This window comes from Heterocephalus glaber, unplaced genomic scaffold (assembly GCF_053883595.1).
Source record: "Heterocephalus glaber isolate CG9 unplaced genomic scaffold, H.glaber_assembly_v1.0 deba00001600, whole genome shotgun sequence".
Taxonomy (NCBI): Eukaryota; Metazoa; Chordata; class Mammalia; order Rodentia; family Bathyergidae; genus Heterocephalus; species Heterocephalus glaber.
In genome coordinates, this window is record NW_028258372.1 from 16,100,834 (window position 1) to 16,121,306 (window position 20,473).

Consider the following 20,473-nt stretch of genomic DNA (forward strand, 5'->3'; position numbering starts at 1 on the left):
GAAAATATGCTTTTCCAAATGAAGATACCAAGGGAAAAATAGAAAGTTGAGTCTACTTTATGTTGAATATAGGATAAAAGAAATCAAGAGGAACTGTATCAAAGGACCTATCAAACGATGCTTTCTTTGTTGAAGGAATTTTTAGGCAAATTTCCCTCTAGAAGGGGAGATAAAAAAAAAGTTCCTTGTGTGGATTTGGCTCTACTACTTTACTTCTAGACAATAACCACATAACTGATGTTCAGGCCCTCTTGTTACTTTAGCACAATGATAATTTGATGAAACTTCAGAAAACTGTGGCCCGTCCATTATTCTACTCAAAACCTTGCATGATTTTCTCATCACCTACCAGACAAAGTCAAAATGTGAAATTTACTGAGGCACTTCTGCTGAAATTCCACTGTTCATTTTGGTGGGGAAGGAGGGAGGTGGATAAGACCTCCACAACCTAAACTGTTTAACTTTCTATCTCTTGCACAGACTTTTCCCTTTCCTCCCATTGTACACGCTGTTTCTGCTATTAGCAGTTTCCAAACAGCTTTCCAAAGCCCTATCCATGTTATAAACCTTGCGCAGGAGGAAATACAGTGTTTAAGAACACTGCTAGGAACTGCAGTTAGATACAAAGAAGTATAAGGTAAAGCTGCTTGGGTGAAGCATAAAAATCATGAACTGTGGAGAAACAGTTTCTCCCCGAAAACTTAGAATAAAACATGAACTGTGTACTGTGTACAAGTTAAATGAGAAAGACTAAATGATAATTCAAGACAACAATGGAGAAAATAAAATGAGACAGTACCTAGTTGTGAAATTATTTATTCGGGTCAAAATTGCTTTGGGAGTTTGGAGAAGGGAGACTTTATTTCCAGTTAAGAACTCTGAAGATTGCCTTACAAGATAGGATTTAACATGATCCTCAAAAGATTTTCATAAAAACAATGGGGTTTTCTTAAGAAAGCAGTGTCACATCGCTTCTTGGGCTTTTGGCTAAGATCAAGTGAAGAAAGCAGTGTCGTGAGGAACATTAAAAACTATGTTCAGGACCAGTGAGTAAACTGGCTTGAGAGGTATGGAGTTTATATAAAGAAATAGTGAGAGATAATATTTGAAGGATGTTGGGGGCTCACTCTAAGACCTTTCATGGCAGGCTAATGAGTGGCAGATGACAAAGGATCTGTCAGCAAAATTAGCTACAGACTAGGGCAATAGGGAATATCATGAGCCAAAGATAATTTTGAACTTGGAGGAAGAGTGGTGCCATTAATAGAAATAGAAGAGTTGAGAAAGGGAGCCAGTTTTTGAGGGAAGATGATGAGTTCTACTTAGATATACTGAATTTGACATATTACTACACATCCAGAAAGAAAGACAGATCTGGTGACTGGAAATGAATTAACAGGTAGAGAGCAAGATTTGGGAGCCCTGTATCTAGAGAAGAATGATAACTGACACTCAAACCATCTGAGGGCAATTTACTATTGAAAGACTGTAAAGAAACAAAACAGAGGACAGGAATGGAACTGGACTTTGAAGAACACCAACGCTTTGGAGTTTGTAGAGAGGAAGAAGAGATGCAGAGTAAATTACCATAAATAAAGGAAGAAAGCCAGGATGGGGTGATGTCACAGTGCTTAAGTAGACAAGGTTGAGGATGTGGTTAATAGTGTTCAGGAAAGATCACTGGAGATGAGAGCCTCTGAAAGTATCAATACTATTTTAGAAAGTTGAGGAAGAAGAAATCAGATTTTATAATACTGAGGTAGACAGCAAGTGAGACAGTAGAAGCCAAAGGTTAAGACTCTTGTTTGAAAAAGTCTGTGTCAGAAGGAAACTGTGCCTTTTTAAAACTGAAGACTTGTGCAAGGTAGAGGAGAGAGCAAGATGTTGAATTTAAAGGAGAATGAGAAAAAAATATTTCATGGGATTAGGGGTGAGGTTATAATGAAAAGCACAGGATTAACCTTTTGCAGGGAAAAAGGAGAAACTCCTATAGGAACCAAATGTGTATCCATAGATTTAACAATGGAAGGTAGGAAAAATGGGGAGGTAACAGATATGGATCTTGTGGTATTTATCACACCCAGTCTTGCATTGTAGTTGGTTATTTGTGTGCTCTTTTATGTTGCTGTTAGTGTAACTATCTAATGCTCTGTTGCTACTGCTGGGTGGAGATCATTAGTATTATGGCATCTTCCAGAATAGCTCTGAATAATAGATGTTAATGAAAAAGTTTCCTTGAATGAGTGAGTGCTACTCAGATGCCCAAAAGTTTGAAATTCAGCCCTTTTCAAAATTGTTGAAATCAACCTTGTCAGATCAACCCCCCATTCTACTATTCGCTTGTCCCATAGTTATAAATTTCATTTCAATTTACAATTATTATTCAGTAATAAGTTTTTCAAATATGTTCTTTATAGGGAAGAAAAAATTCAATGTATAGTTTGTACTACTTCACATTTTCTAAACTGAATTTAAATGATTTCATTGCACTTCATTAAGTAGTTTAATATGAATTAAATTAATAGGATAATTATGGATTTTTTTCTTTTAAATTCTTTTATTGGTACATTTTAGCTATACAGTGCATTTACCTTTATCATTGGGTACTTGTACCTGTACATGATGAATCTTGGTTCTTATTTTTTTCCCCATTACCTATGTGGATAATTATGCTTAAAAGTGCAAATTTGACAAATCCTAAACATTTGTAAGTTTCTAAATGATCATGCCTATGGTCAATTACTTGGTATTGGCAACTTTTATCTAGTTCCTGAAATTAAACCTAACATCAGGAGAGAAACATTCAAACTCTCATTTCTGATAACATGTCAAATTAATTATCCTTAGAAATAGCTAGACATCTCATACTAATAAAGTAAGATACTTTTATCTGCATGTCTGACTGCTCAGGAAGGAAAAGAAAACCTCAGGAAGAAAAAAAAGGGACTAAAATTTAAAATTCAGATAGTAAACTTTCTTGGGGGCATTTGGTAATCTAAAAATGCTAGAGGGTTAAATTTCAATGCCAGTAAGAAGGAAATGGGCCAAGAGTCCAAATAAAGTGAAGATTTAGAACTGCAAATTCCATCCCATTCTTCCCGTAGGTCTGGATCTCTCAATGAGTTGTTAAACCCTCAGTGAAAGTGCACGTAAGAGGAGAGAGAATGCTCACTGACAAAAATAGACAAATTTATTTATCTTAGCCTGGAGTAGTGGAAGAGGTAGAAGGAAAAAAATCCCCTGGGAATTTGCAACCACAGTTAAGATAAGATAAAACTGAAATAGTGGCTAACAGTAATATGTTAGAGATCAGAAGAGAATAATTTGAAGTCTTTTAAGGTTGTTAAATTATTCAAGAAAAAGATAGAAATCATGATTGGCTTTAGACTTTAGGAACACGTTAAAATGTTAAAGACAACTACTAAAAGAATAGAAATAGAATGCATAATTTCAAAAGCAGGGGATAAAATGAAATTTCAAAAACTTGATCAGTCTGGGAAAAAACAAAGGAAACATTTGAAAAGAAAACACAAAAAGATGGTACAAATGGAATCTATGTCAAAAAACAGATTATGAAAATGTCATACTGCAATTCTGTTAAGGTTTTTAACGTCCTTCCTTTTTCATTTTTTATTGTTTTTGTGACATGAAATTCAACTGAGGGCCTTCACACTGATATACGTCCTTTAAAAAAAAATTTTTTTTTTTTAAGGGCCAGGGATTTAGCTCAGTGGTTCCACCTGCCTCGCAAACGTAAGGTCACAAGTTTGATCCCTGGTACCCCAAAAAAAAAAAAAATTTTTTTTTAAAGACAGGATCTCACTAAGTCACTAAATTGCTCAGGCTGGGCTCAAGCTTGCAGTCCTCCTGCCCCAGCCTCCCAGAGTAGTGTGATGGATTACTGACACATACCGCCACACCTGGCTTGCAGTTCTTTTCTTTTCTTTCTTTCTTCTTTTAAATGCCATTAATGAGAGACACCTAAAACACAAGAGCCAGGGAAGTTGAAAGTAAAGGTTTGGGGAAAGATGTATCAGGCAAATACTAAGTAAGAGAAAGCTGGTGTAGCCATGAAAATGAAATAAAATCGGACTACCAAAAAGCATTATCCGGATTAAAGAAGGTCCCTAAGATAATGATAAAGTATAAAAACCACAGGAAAGATATAATAACCCGACATATACCCAATAAAAAAGGCTCAAATTTTATATGGCAAGAATTTTTTAAAATGCAGGGAGAAATTGATAATTCTATAATCTTATCTATTAAAATTAGTGAAGACTTTTTTTAAACACAGCAAGCTTGAATTAAGAGACATAGATAGACTCCTGACTCCAATAATTTGATAGTCTTCTGAAACATGTATGGGATCTTTATAAAGAGTGACAATAGAGTGGCATAAAAGAAATCTCAGCAAACTTCTGTCTTACAGGTTGTATTCTCTGATAACAGTTGAACCAAGTTAGAAATCAGTAACAAAAAAATTACTTTAAGGGCAGGCATGCTGGAGCTTACCTGTAATCCCAGCACTCTGAGAAGCTGAGGTAGGATGATGGCAAGCTTGAGCCTAGCCTTGACAACTTAATGACTTAGTGAGATGAGAGCCTGTCTCAAGATGAGAAATAAAAAGGGCTGCAAATAAAAAAGGGGATGCAATTCAATGCAAGGTTCTGGTTTCAATCCCCAGCACTGGAAAGAATAATGATGATAATAATATTAACTTTAAATTTGTTAATTAATTTAAAAACCTTTATTGAGAGAGCTTTCAAAGTTACTTATAAGGTTACTTATGAGCTGGGCATGATGGTACACACCTATAAATCCCAGCACTTTGGCAGTCTGAGACAGGAGGATCACAAGCTCAAGCCTAGTCTAGGCAAATAGTAACGTAGTGAGACCCCGTCTCAAAATAAAAAGGGATGGTGATGCAGCTCAGTGCAAAGGCCCTGGGTTCAATCCTCAGAAGGAGAGAGAGAGAGAGAGAGAGAGAGAGAGAGAGAGAGAGAGAGAGAGAGAGAGAACAAAAGAGGGAGGGAGGAAGGAAGGAAAGGAAGGAAGGAAGAGGGAGGAAGGAAAGGGGAAAGGGGGAAGAAATTAGTGCTAAGCATTTAACTCAATATGTTAAGAGTAGAAAGAATAAGCCCAAAGAAAGATTAAGGAAAGATAGAATGAAGATAAAAGCAGATAGTAATGAAAAGGAAGATAGAAATAAATATAATAGAATCAGTAAAGCCAAGAATTATTTCATTTAAACATCTAATAAAAACAGAAAATTGTCAAGATTTGATCAAGGGAGAAAGTACAAATAAACAGTCCTAGAATTGTAGAGTGTAGCTTGGTGCTAAACTGCTTGCCTAGCATATGCAAGGCCTTGGCTTTTGACTTCCCACACCACCCAAATGAAAAAAGGAAACAATTACAGAATTAGAGACTTGAAAATTGTTGACTGTTGTAGACAACTTTATGATAATATATTTGGAAATTTAAACAAAATGGACATTTTAAATAAAAATGTAATTTATAAAAATTCAGTAAAGAAGTAATAAAATGTAACCAGACTTGCTGCCAGTGATCATTTTAAAAATTAAGTCCATAGTTTTAAAATCTGCCACTGATTACTGATTGATTTGTCATGTAGCTTAACTTCAGAGAAAGAATGGATTCTAGATCACATTTTAATATTTCAAATAATTGATAATTCAGTTTCTTATATCAAATGAATAAATTGGCATTCTAAGTACCTAAATTGTAGAACAAAAAAATACCTAAGAACTATACTGAAATCTAAGCATAGCAGTTGGATCCATATTGAACCTTATGGTCATGGTTGCCTTACACTTTTTGTCTTACATCGTTTGTTTAGGGGATTTCCTTAGGGGGAAGAAAAGAATAGTTATTCTTTCAAAATGTACAATTAAAAAGCTAAAAGAAATTAAGCTGAAGATACCAAACTTAAACCTAATTTATATTTATATATACTTCTTAATAAAATTTGTAATTTTTAAATAGAATGATGCATAGAAGAAAAAAACTTCAAACTTGTTAAACCTCACTTCTCATAAAGTTTATTTATCAAAATTTTAAAACTGAAGATTCAGTTTAATGTACATAAAGAAGAATGATTCTTAAACTTGACCAGATGGTAGAATTTAACTCCATGCATGAATTAGAAATAGCTAGAAAGTTTAAATAGCTAGAAATTTTATTAATTTATTATATATTAAATTGAAACACGGAATTACTGAAATTTCACCATTGTAGCCTACAAAAATGGTGAGTCCTCATGTTTCAACCCAATAGAATCATAATTATATGCACATGTGTCTATTGAAAGAAACTTAAGAGTCCAGACTAAGTATTCTTAAGTACTTTTTAGTTGTTCAGTTAAAATTTATGTACTACTATTTATTAGCTTTTATCCTATTTTCGTACTCCCCACAACAAAGCAACATTGGGTGCAAACGACTTAGGAAAACATTGTGGGGAGAAGTACTTAAAACAGGAGATAATTCTATTAGAATTAACTTTGAAAATTTAGACATCACCATTATTCAAATCTTAGCCCTCAATTGCAGAATACTAGTATTAGGAATACAGTTTAGGTTGGTCGGTACCAAAAAAGAGAGAACATATTGTCAAGTAATATGCACTTATATAAACCTGTTAATTAGAAACCAAAGAAATGTGAATAATTAGGTCTAGTTTTATGCAAGTAGATGAATTGAAAGTCACCTAAGATTTGGCAGGTAGTTGAAAACCACTGGCAAAGATGGACACCAGCGAATGAGTGTGGCAAGTTTGAAAACAGAGATTATCTGACTCAGGCAAATCATTGGAAATTGTCATAAAAGAGTAAATGTATTAGGTAGGACCAGGTGATTAAAATGCCTGTCTGTCTAAAGATCTGTCTTGTAAAGTAATTGCATCAAGGAAGTAATGTTTTAGGGAGTTTAATCTGGTAATGGTGAGCAGGATAGCATTAAGCAGAGAGACAAGAGTCAGTAAGATAAATTAGGAGGTCCTTGCCATAATCTGCATGAGAAAATAAAAAGCTCTACCTTAGGATGATAAATGGTGGTGGAAATAGAGGACAAAATGAAACTGACAGACATTTCAAAGACAGACTTGGCAGTGTATGGTGGTTAAGAGGGACAAACCAATATCATAGATTCCTCTCTTTTCTACTACCTTCATTAATTGATACTGAAGGTAAAACAATTTTTATACAGTGCATTGTGCATATTTAGTTCTCAGTAAATGATTATATTTTCATATTTATATTACAGGTCTACATATTTGTATGTTTTGTGTGTCTCTGTCTCTTTGATACAGGGACTTGCTATGTTGCCCAGGCTGGCCTCTTTCCTGGGCTCAGATGAGCCTACTGGTTCAGTAGGCTACTAGCTTTCCAAGTAACCTATGTTGTGTGTTCTCTTTTCAATACCTCCTGTTACTGTCTGCCTGGGAAAAATACAAAAACTATTCTTGAAAGTCCTTGGCATAATCAAGAACTAAATCTCTCTTTTTTGTAATAGCAAATACTGAGATCGTGGTGTGGATAAATCTAAGATTATACCCCAATTATATTATTAAATCTGTTATAGAAAAAGTTTAAAGATCTTAGTGCATATACATTATATTATACTCCTAATTATTATGAAGTATATTATTATATCAGTTTTAGAAAAAGTTGAGGTAAAAGTCTTAGAGCCTAGCTGTAGACATCTGAAAAGATACAGTTCTGAAATTGACAAGTATGTAACTCACCAAAATGAAGTTGTGAGAAGCTTTGCGCAGTGGCACTGTCATATGTAGCCAACGAGGTTTATCCGAGGCGCAATTATTGCTAATTGAAGTTGTGAGATTTTTTTAAATCTTACAAATAACTAAATTGAAAAACTCAAAAAACAGTCATTTTAAGCTGAACAGTGCTTTGTTATTTAGAAGTTGTTATTTGCAAAACCTAAGATCTTCATGCTTTTGTTCTGTTTGTCTTCTACAGTTTGTCAAATAGGAAGACTATTTTAGTCCATGTTATTTTTTGGAGAATTTTTGTTATACTTTTATTCAAGGAATCAGAATAGATTTTGGGGGGGGGCACTGGAGATTGAACTCAAGACCTTGCGCTTGCAAAGCAGGTGGCGAGAAGTAAATATTCTTTGCAGCTTGTTTCCTGTTTCATTCCATTTTTTTTCACCTTTATAGCTTTGTTATTAAGTGGGTGACCTTTCTCCCTCTTTACTACATAGCCTCACCTCTCTGTGTTTCTTGGTGAGAATATTCTAGTCAACATCAGCTTTCCGGGCTTGAGTTTCTCTTGATGGCTTCAGTTTACAGTAAACCCCTCATAAGAATATGACTTAATTCTCTTTAAAGTATGAAGGATTGTATGTATATTGTTAAAGTTCTTTGAGTTATTTCTAGGAAGAAATAAGAAAACTAGAATTATATGGCTGTGTGTCTTGTTTTCCTCCATTATGACACATTAGCAAACATGGACAGAGTACTAGAAAATTTCCTTATTTTCATGTCTGTGAAGTGGGCACCATAATTCCAACTCCAAAGGATTATTGATTAAAGAGATACTGTAACTCATATAAAATATTTAACATGTAATAAGGCATAACAAATGATGGTTTGGTGTTACAGTTATTATTGTGAAGTTTTTATCATTAAGATGCCTGGGTGTTATCAATAAGATAACTGGAGCTATATTTTATAATCTGAAACTTAAATATATCGCACAAATATTTCTGAGCTATTTTCTTATTTAGCCTTTTCAGTTGAGTGTTATTTGCACTAAAATTATTCTTAACCATCTCACACATCATTATGTATGTGAAGCCCTAAGTTGAAGAAATACAATACGATGGGTGGTGTTCAGATTCCTTGACTAGAGAGAACTTTGTTTTCCTACTATGTTAACAAGAACAAATATTTTTAAAATAATAATAATAATACATACATGTATTGAAGCAAAGAAAAGAAAGGTAGACTGGATAGCTTTAGTCTTTGAGAATTCACCACATTTCTGCACTTAGCACCAATTTGTATGTATTGGAGTGCCTGAGACATACAAACTTGAAAGGACTGCTTGTTTGAGTGAAGTATCGCTGTCTAAGTGATACAAATTGGATGAATTAAAGTGGCTCTGGGGATTTGTATTTCAGAGCAGCTGAATGCTGGTGATGGTTGGTACATAGGGTTCAAAACAGTGAAAGTGGGATGCATCAGGAAATGTCCTACTAAACATAGTAATTAAAGTCTGTAAAACACTCAGGTGCTATACCATTAGCAGCTATGTAAGTGCAGTAGGTGATGTTTCTTTTCTGCTCTTGTCACTTTTCCTTTTAATACTGTTTTATTTTAAATTCCATCCTTAAGGTCCCATTGAGTCTTTCAAAAATAATATGAAACTTCATTTTTGTGATTTTTTTCTTTCATGTTTTGCCATTTACGTGTATTAAAGCTACCCTTTTACTGAAGAAGTACAAATCCATTTCCTACAACTATTCCGTCCTCCTATTCTGTTTCTTAAATGTCTTCAGTGCATCCAATGGGAGAAAAATCTTCCTAATTCAGAATTCACAACATGGAAAGATGGTATTTGCTTATCTTATTCATTAGTAACTTAGCCACTAACTTATCTCCTCCTTTTCAATGTTGTTATCATTTCTACAATATAAAGAAAAATAGATTATAGTGAAATGAAATCAGTCATGGCAACACTATACATGTTGGAATAGAGTATACAAAGTTTTGGTATATATTCAATTTTTTGTCATGTTTGGTTGAAATGTTAGATTTTTGAAATGACTTGAAGAATTCCCCTTTGAAAAATAACATTGAGTATGTTACCTAAATACAATATCAAATTATTAAAAGGGCTATTGAATAATTATAATTGGCAAAACATTTAGATTTATTCACATTTTATATAAAAAATTATCAAAAATTGGTTTGGGTTGGTATTAATATGAAGTGCTTAGACATACTGTATATGCCAAATCATCTATATCTGTGAACACACAATATTTTCTCTTACCTTGAGAATATTGATGTGACATTTTGGTTCTATATCTCATTCATCAAATTAAAACCTTATAAATCTCTTCCTACATTTTATTCACCTTTCTTGCTGAATTTCCTAAACTTACTTTAGTATTGTTAAAGTTATTCCCTTTTAACTGTGGTCTCCAACCTCATCAAAAAGAGTAATAATTGTTACTACTTCAAGAACTGCTCCAAGGACTAAGTAAAAAATACTACACTCAGTGCTTGGCCCATAACAAACATTCAGTATTAGCTAAAATTGTCACAAAATATTTCATCTAGACAAATTAGTCACATAAGAACTGCTAAAATTGATTTTGTAGTACATCTTTTTTCTTTCAAAGTTGTAAAATCATTTTCTCTGTTTTTAAGCTATGATAACTAATTCTAAAAAATGGTAGACATCAGAAAAATATTTTAACTATGTTATTTATATTAATTATGCATATGATGTAGTGGTCTGTGAACTTTTCATTAAATGTCTCTATAGGATTTCTATGTGATTTGAGTTTTTATTTTTAGTAAAATGTATTTGACCAGGTAATTTTTCATTTCAGAGTAAAAAGCTGAAGTCCACGTAGGCCTATGCAGGACACTGGATCTGAGCATACAGACTCATTTTCTCTCATAGTTAGCTCCTATTATTTGTCCCCACCCACTGGCTGAGTCCCACTGGCCTTCCTGGTGCACTTACCCTAGAAGATTTGTACTGTCTTCCTTTTGTGTAAAGGCTTCCTCTTTGATAAATCCTCAGGTTTAACTTCCTCACCTCCTTAAGTACCGACTCACACCTCACCATCTCAGTGCAACTCCCGTTTGAAGTTACTATTTCCCCTAAAACACTTACCACTTTCTAATATTCACTACTGTGGATCATTTGCCTTCCTAACTTCATATGATTTCACAAAAGCAGACTTTTTAAATTTTTGTTTACTCAAGTCTCCTTAATCTGAATATAGAATTAAACACTCAGTAAACATGAGTAGAATTAACAAATGAATTTTTCCAATGATAAACTTTATTGCGCAAACTCAAGGTGCCCAAAATTTAAATTGTAGTTGGTTTGTCTGTCTCCCTATTCTTCCCACCTTCTCTTTCCTTCCTTCTTACTCTTCCTATCCTTTTCCTTGTTTCCCTTTTCTTCTCTCCTTCCGCATTGCAGCGGTAGCTAAAATAATATTTGCTGACCTAAGGGCATTGCAGACTTGAATTAGGAGAAAGTGAGAGCCACTTTTATTTAAATTGTAATTTTATTAGTACATGTTTGTAGAACATAATGATTGAATTTGTGGCAGGGAGTTGGTACATGTACATAACACATTTTCATTCTTTTTATGTTCCCTTCTCCTCCCCTGTCTCCTTTCCTCCATCTCTTGGTCTTCTTCCCATTTAATAAATGAGTGCTTATGTAATACAAGTTTACAATAATGCATGTGCACACACATAATTGATAATTTTTGCTTGTTCATGAGAGCTCTGGATTTAAACAGATTTTCAGAAATATTTATTAAATCCCTACACCTAAGTATCTGGTACTTGGGTAGAGGTAAGATGATGGTAGGGGATAAGTTTAAAGAGGAAGGTATGGCACTGGTAGCAATAACTACCACCCTCAAATAGCTAGTTTCAGGACTAGATTATAGTTTTGAGGGGAAATATGGCACATATATATTAAATTTTTTATAAAGTTGAAATTACATGTTTAAGAAAGAACAGTAAATCATTGTACAAGTCAAAAAGAGCTATGATACTGGTGAGTTTGAGCATTTGAATAGCCTAGATGAATTTAATGGGCAAATAAAATTATTTGGTTCATCAACACTGTCTGTGGAGGATGAAACTAAAAGCCAAACTTAATTGTTTTATATTTTATGGTACTAGTCTTTATTTTTTAGTCACACTCATATTGATATAACAGATATTTTTAGCATCTATCATATGCTACATACAGAGGTAGGAGATATATGGGAAATGGTAATCTGATTTTTTTAAAATAATGCTATATTTTAAACAAATTATAGCAATATATTTTTATTGTAAAACTTTAACAAATGCAGAAATAAGAAAATAATAATTTCTTAGAATTCATTGTCTCCCAGAAAACTATTATTCAGGATTCTCCCAAATACACAGTTATTTCCTTTTCTGACAAGAGATCAAGGAATTTTTTAGCATTTGTTCCCCAAATGAACTAAAGGCCGTGAATACACTATTAGGTTGTAAGGCAAAAGTTAACTTCTAATTGTTGGACAGACGCATCCTCTACCTTTGCTTCTATAAATATCTAACCATCAATTTCTTTGCCATACTTTTCAGAGAAAGCATATTGACATAGAGGAAAATGTATATGTTGAGGAGATAACACTCAATATAATACTATTGCACTTCAGAATAAGGGAGGTCCTTTCTTCCAACAATCTAATTTTGCACCTGTAAACTCGTTAATCTTTTCTTCTTCTCTTTTTGATCTTAATAGCCCAATTTAATAAATGCTGAAGACCAGGACAAGAAAGTTAATATGGCCTTAACAGAATCACATAGGTGATTGGTAGAGATGCCAAGAAAAGTACCCAGATATTCAATACATCATCCAATGTGGAGCTGTGTTGAAGGTTATCTCTCATCATTGTAAGTTGTCAGCACATTTTAGTTCATACTCAGTGGCAAGGGAAATGAGATAAATTTAAAACTTAACTAGGCCTTTTCTCTTTCAATCCAAAGATGAAAATACATGATTTGAAAGATGAAACAGTGAATGAAGCAGTTTCAGACCTTTATCCACTGAAGTAATTTATATTTTTCTGACAGTTATTGGTAAGTCTTACAGAGACTTATAGTTACTGGTGAGGATATGTAAAAATGATTGTGCCAGGTGCAGTGGAGCACCACTATAATTCCAGCTATTCAGGAGGCTGAGGCATGAGGATTGCAAGTTGGATCCCAGTCTGGGCAACTTAGTGAGACCTTATCTGAAAAATTTTAGAAAGGACTGGGAATGTAGCCCAATGATATAGCACTTGCCTAACATGGCAGAGGGCGCTGGGTTCAATCCCTAGCACTGCAATCAATCAGTCAATTCAAAAACTGTGACTATGAAAGGAATACTACTTTTACAGCAAATAAAAGCAAAGAAAAAAAAAATGACACTGGACTTGATGAAAAGAAAAAGCAACAGAATAGTATGTAGCATGAGTAGGGGTAGGGGAGAGAAATCTATTTAATTTTGGCCTGATGGAACTGGCAGAGATTGTCCTACCAACTCAGCGGAAATGTAGCTTTAAGGGGATGATAGTAGCTTTCATTTCTGCTTGGAGATTGAAAGTTAAAGGTAGTAGGACCAGTTTAAAACACATAGCTGCCTGTGACTAATTCAGCAAGTCCATTTTGTTCTTGCTAAGGCTGCTACCTTGTTTCTAAGAATACACTGTTTTAGGGGATGAATCTTCTGAGAACTAATGAATCTGGATATTTCAAAGATCTTTTCAGTGTCAAAAGATAAATTGTATTGTGTGGGGTTGAGAAATCAACATAAAGTAATCCTCTTTTCACTACTTGATTTAACTTCATTTCCTTTCTTTCCTCTCTTTAGTGGCAGTTGTTCAATCTTAAAGAATAGTTTCTTCTTTCTAGACACAATAACATCCCAAAAGCTACAACAGAGTTGTAATTTTTTTCCATGATACAGAAAGAAAGTAGAGGGGAAAAGTATAGCATCATATTTATTAGAGTTTGAAATGTGATAGCTCACTTTAGCCAGTATAATTTTTTTCCATTAAGTTTATTGGTACATTTTAGGTATACAGCACAGTTACATTCATCATTGGGATCTTGTACCTTTACATGATGTTTCCTGGTTCTTATTTTTTCCCTATTCCCCTGCCCTCCCTTCACCCCCTCCACCCTTCCCTATTTACAAAGACTTTGTTTCCATGTTTTTCCTTTTCTCATATTTTTTCTTTTCCCTTCTTTCCTTTCCCCTACCCCTCCCACTTCCCCTACTCCTTTAGACATTTCCTTCCTATTTCACAATATCATTTATACATTTTGATCCTTATTTACACTTTTAGTTTTTCACACCAGAGAAACTGTTTAGTATTTACACGTGTGTCCTATTTATTTTACTTAAGAGTATGGCCTCAACCAGTGGAACAGATTAGAAGATGCAGAAACAATGCCAGACACACTCAGCCATCTCATCTTCGATAAAGGAGCCAAACACCCTCACTGGAGGAAAGATAGCCTCTTTAATAAATGGTGCTGGAAAAATTGGGCTTCAACTTGCCAAAGATTAAAACTAGACCTGTATCTCTCACCATGCACTAAACTAAAATGAAAATGGATTAAAGATCTAAATATTAAAATAGAAACTCTGAACCAGTTGGAACAGAGGTTAGGTTGAACCCTTGAAGACATCTATGTAGGAAAAGATTTTTATGAACAAGACCTCAGTTGCCTGTGAACTAGCACAAACAATCAACAAGTGGGATCTCTTCTTATTAAAAGGCTTCTGCACAGCAAGAGAAACCACCAGCAGTATGAAGAGACAACCCACAATGTGGGAAAAAATCTTCACCTGCTCTTCCTCAGACAAAGGTCTACTATCTCAAATCTATAAAGAACTTAAAAAGATCAGACCTCCCAAATTTAAAGACCCAATCCAAAAATGGGCATCTGAAATGAACAGACATTTCTCAGACAAAGAAGTAGAAATAGCAAATAAATACATGAAAAAATGTTCAACATCACTGGTCATTCAAGAGATGCAAATGAAAACAACGCTGAGATTCCACTTCACTCCAGAAAGAATGGCTGCTATCATGAAATCAACCAATAACCAATGCTGGCGGGGCTGTGGGGAAAGAGGAACCTTGCTCCACTGCTGGTGGGAGTGTAGACTGGTGCAAGCACTGTGGAAATCAGTATGGAGATACCTCCAAGAACTAGGACTGGAAGTCCCATTTGACCCCGCTATTCCAGTGCTGGGGATCTTCCCCAAAGAATTAAAAGAATCATACCACAGTGATATATGTGCACCCATGTTCATAGCAGCACAGTCTGTGATAGCTAAAACTTGGAAACAGCCCAAATGCCCATCAACTGGAGACTGGATCAAGAAAATGTGGTTTTTTTATAAAATGGAGTACGACTCAGCCATAAAAAATGAGAAATTGGAGACATTTATAGCTAAGTGGATGTACATTGAGGCGATAATCTTAAGTGAAATCAATAGGACACACATGTGTAAATACCGAATAGTTTCTCTGGTGTGAGAAACTGAAAGTGTAAATAAGGACTAAATGTATAATAGGTAATGTGAAATAGGAAGAAAAGGGGCCAAGGGGAAGGAAGTGGGAGGGCTAGGGGAAAGGATAGAAGGGAATGGGATTAATATGAGAAAATGGAAAAATAGGAACAAAATCTTTGTAAATAGGGAGGAATAAAGGGGTTGAAGGGAGGGGTGGGCAAGGGTGAAAAATAAGAACCAAGAGAGACTATTTAAAGGTGCAAATTTCCAATGATGAATGTCATTATATTGTATACCTAAAATGTACCAATGCTTAGAATGAATAATTGATAATGTAAAATAGGAAGAAAAGGTCCAAAGGGGTAGGGGTAGTGGGAGGGGCAGGGGAAAGGAAAGAAGGGAAAGGAAAAATGATGAGAAATGGAAAAAATGGAAATAAAGTCTTTGTAAATAGGGAAGGGTCAAGGGGGTGAAGGGAGGGCTAGGACTGGGGAAAAAGTAAGAACCAAGATGCATTATGTAAAGGTACAATTCCCAATGAGAAATGTAATTGTGTTGTATACCTACAATGTACCAATAAAAGAATTTAATTAAAAAAAAAGAGTATGGCTTCAATGTGCATCCACTTAGCTATAAATCTCTCTAGTTTCTCGTTCTTTATTAGCCAGTATAATTTTTAAACAGATAAAGTGTTGAGTTCATATGCCTGAAAACTATCATTAATGATTGGAAAAAGTGAGAAAATGAGTTTTAATATTTTTCCTTAGCTAGAACATTTCATTTTAAGGAAAATGTTTACTAGATTGTTTTATCCTAGATAATGAAACTTACTTTTCTCTCAGTTTGGGCTCACTGTCAGTTATTGAGAGACTAAAATATCCTATATTGTAATATCCAGCATTTTTTTCTTAATAATTGATATAAGGTCACAGTTCCTTTATAAATAGTTATCAGGAAAAAAGATGAGGTTTTCTTATACCTTTTCCAGCTCCTCTCCCCATGTGCCTTATAGAATCACCTCACTTGAATAATCTGTGAAGTTATATCCTTGGAGTCTGAAGGTCTGTCTGGCTGTTGTGTGCTCCTACAAACTGATTTGCTTAAATTCCTCTGTACCATTCCCATGAATCTGAGCTAATTGTACTGCCATTTTTTTCAGAGATGAGCATTAGAAGTCATGTGTGCCTAATTCTGAAAATGGTTTTGTACATTAAGGCGTATTTACCTACTGGTGGTTAGAGAAAAGTTGAGAAACTTACAGTTATTTGTCATAATTTTAAAATGCAGTAGTAGTGTAGAACTCTGTTCAACTACAGGCATATAAGATGTGATGTCAACTTCTCAGTCATTAGGAATGTTATGGTTTAGCTTATATCTTACTGGTCAGTTGTCAGAGAAGATATATTTAGTCATGGAAAAGAAAATCAATGTCTGGCATGCCAATAGTAATAGGGTAAGCCCTTCCAATTGGGTTTTCGCAGGGGGGGATTGATTTGTGTGCATTCCTGGGTCTATATAAAATGGTGTCCTTTTAGCACTAGCTGAGTATAAATTTCAGTACATGCTTTTTCTTGCAGCAGATTAGTGTAATACAGTGACATTTTCTGTAACTGAAGGGAAACAGTGGTTGGACATCTGTTAATAGCCTGAAAGTAACTAATGAGAATGTGCAGTCGGAACGATTGATTGAATGAATAGCTGCAGACCTGTGTGTTTCTTTCTCACTTGCTCTCTCTCTGCAAGCTGTAGAAAGGGAGGGGGAAGAGCAAGACAGGGAGGGAGCGAGAGAAAAAACGCTTTCTCTTAAGTGGAAGTAGCACGGATCCCAGGGGCCAGGAGGCCAGAAATGGAAGTTTAAACTGCATCTATCTTAAAGGGAGAACAGCAGGAATCAAAATGTCAGTCTCCGGAGTCACCATTTATACCTTATTTTTTAAGATCTGAAAGATAACACAGAATACTTTTTTTAGAATGTGGGGTTTTTTTTCTTGTCCATGTTGAGATTATCTAATGTTGTCTGAGAAGCTGGATTCCTATATGTCTGTCAGTTGAAGTGGAGATGGGAAGCAGTTGTGATAAAGGTATAATATATATATATTTATCATCTGTGTTTTTGTATGTATGTGCATATATATGTGTGTATATATATATATCACTCTGAAAAATATCTTAATATGTAGCCTTAATACAGTTTATAGTAATTAAATTAGAGTGCATCACATCATCTGTAAAATCTTAAGCTTGTTAGGTCAGTTTGAACAAATTTAAGATTCCAGAGTAAGATCTTAGTAAGGTCAGATTGCCAGAACAAGGAGAAGCTGATCTATTTTTATATCTGCATAGGCATATATATCATTTTATCCTGGCAGCAGCTTTCAGTCTTCTCACAGCCCTTTTGTTGCAGTCTGGTGAATCATCTTATCTTCACAGATCCGAACTTTGACCCTTGTGCATACACCATCAAATCATGTGTAACAGTAGACTATATTTTGTTCATACGAATTTTAGAAATTTCTTTTGATTCTGTTAACTCCTGCATTGCTGATCTATACACTACAAGATACAAAGATTAAGTGAAAATAATCATAGCACAGAGGAAATTATTTTTATGTGTGCACAGTTAAAGGTATGAGTTGTCACACTAAAGCAGATTCTTAACCCTGACCAAGTCTGTCCATTGTCTTTATAGGTCAAACACCACAAAAGTAGGGGCAAACTATATCGAGATAGAATATAATGCACTTTTAAAACAAATGAAAAAAATGGATTTTTTTGTAAAAGAGCAGTAATTTTATAATGTAGTGAAAGATCTTAAATTTTGGGTTCTTAACAATGATTCAACTTTCCTCCTCTTTCCCAGAGGTACCAGCAGAAAGGTCCCCCCGTAGACGGAGTATCTCAGGGACCAGTACATCAGAGAAACCCAGTTCCATGGACACTGCAAATACCTCACCCTTCAAAGTACCAGTAAGTATTTCTTTTCTCTAGAAGAATATTTTACTTTTCTCCCTTCCTCTTAGAGTTAGAGACAGCTACTAAGGAATCCAAACACTTTGTTCCTCAAAAGTTTCCTTATAATACTGAGGCTAAAGGACAGCGTTATCAACTTACATAGATTAATTGTGGTTGATAACCACTACTTCCAGTATAAGGCTTATTTAATTTTAAAGAATGTTATTTTTACCTGTGGAATATTTCCAAAATATATCACTAAGTACATTATTACATTTGAATTTCTATAAACTATAGAGCACAAATCTTTGCAGATGTCTTCTATCAAAGTTGCTAGCTAAAACCTATCACAGATCTGTGAAGATACTGGTAGGACTTTTTTTAGGGATTTTTTTTTTCCAGTGCTGCATCATAAGCAGAGAGTGATAAGACTCATAAAGTTGCAGAGAAAACTCACAGAGAATTAGACAGTTTTGCATTCTAATCCTGAGAACCGGCCTATGTTTTGCTTAAGTGATCTTTTAGATGACAGTGTAAGTGCTTAAGAAATAACCTGAAAGAAGGTAATTCCTTAGACTGGTCAGACAGTACTAAGAACCAACATTTAGCACAAAAGTATGCTGAGGTGGAAGGGCCATAGGTGATTAGCTCAGCTGGCCAGTAGGTGGAGGCCTGGTTTTGGATGTTTGTGCTATAACTCTGAGTAACCCAGTTTTAAGTCTTTTCTTTGTTTATTGGGCAAGAAATGTACTTACTTTCTAAACATACTAGAAGTTATGCTTGAAAAGATTGCTTTAAGAGGTTGGTCATTATTCTAGGTACAATAAAAATCAGTGTAAAGTAGAAATAGTCATTTCTATTTGGGAAAAAAAAAGTAGTTTTCGTTTCTTTTTCTTCTTTCTACTCTTCCTCCTCCTCCTCCTCCTCCTCCTCCTCCTCCCCCCCCCTTCTTCTTCTTCTTCTTCATTCAGCTGAGTTACCTGGTGCATTCTTTCTTTATTCCAATACTTTTTTTCTTTTTTAAGTTGGGATAACCTTTTAAGTTTAACTGACTTTTTGAAGTGTATAAACTGACATTTGACATGTAAGTTAAACAAAATTGGTGTTTTCTTTTGTATTAACTGCAGGCAACAAAATTTCCTCTTCTTTCACCTTAGGGGCATGTACATTTTGTGCATGTCTGTTTCTGTGATACCTTACAAAGTTTAATAAATTTTCTCATTTTTAAAAATCACAAGTGAGTGTTAGATTAATATTCTAATCAAATTATGGCAGGAATTTTAAAACATCAGATCCAGTGTGTCTTATAATAAATTTCTTTGTTTCATAGATGTAGCAATTTATATTTTATTTTCTTCAAGAATAAGCAATTTTTTCCTTTCCCATGCTCTTCTTATTTTCCTGATGAAGCAGACACCAATATAGTGAAACTATCCAAATACAGAGTTTAATACTATATTTAGCTGAATTTAAGATTCAGTTAGAATTTGATATTTTCACACCATTATGCTAGAACCAAATGGCAAATGTTTTATAAAAAGTTAATAAATGAAGAATATTTACCTGCAATATGGTGACACTGAAGTATGTCCCATCCCAACTCTTATAGTCAGACTTTCAAACTTTGAATTAATTATGAATCACAATTTTCATTTATTTAAACAATAAATTGATAGTTAATTTAAGATTTATCTCAATAATTAGACTAATCATTCTTGAGTAAAAGTTATAGCATAATAATGTGCATATATGTGAAAGGTAGCACTACTTAAAAACCATGTACCCATTTAGTGGTCTTAAGAAAAATGAGGAAGGAAGCTAAGCACATGCCTATAATCCAAGCACTCTGGGAGGCTGAGACAGGAGAAGTACAGGTTTGAGCCCAGTCTGGGCAACTTAGCCATTTAGTGAGTCCCTCCTCAGAATAAAAAAATAAAATAAGAGCTGGGCATGTAACTCAGTGTAAAGGCCCTGGGTTCAATCCTAGGACCACAAAAAATAAAATAGGAAAGGAAAGGGCTTCTGGCCAGCAAATTGCAGTCACAAAATCCATACACTGAGCTTCCTGGGAGAATTTAACCATTGACAGGCCCTAATCTAGTTTTTTGAAAAATAACCATCAGAACACACTGATTAAAAGAAGAAAGAGGAAAAAAGTCATGAGTAGAGGGAGGAAGCAGAGAAAATGAAAGGGGTAAGGAAGCATAAAAATAATCTGAATCC

General features: G+C 34.5%; 1 protein-coding gene across 11 annotated transcripts in view; it reads left to right on the forward strand.

Annotated features, from left to right (window-relative positions):
• Window positions 1-20,473, forward strand: part of Rasal2 (RAS protein activator like 2) — a 330,126-nt gene that overhangs the window by 217,206 nt on the left and 92,447 nt on the right. For 10 of the 11 annotated variants that reach the window (XM_004853375.3, XM_004853376.3, XM_087194374.1 and 7 more), the window contains one exon: window positions 18,159-18,265. In XM_004853375.3, coding sequence (XP_004853432.1) covers window positions 18,159-18,265 — 107 coding nt within the window. Of the gene's footprint in view, window positions 1-16,970; window positions 17,380-18,158; window positions 18,266-20,473 lie in introns of those variants that run through there. The other variant, XM_004853379.4, reaches the window with a different exon arrangement.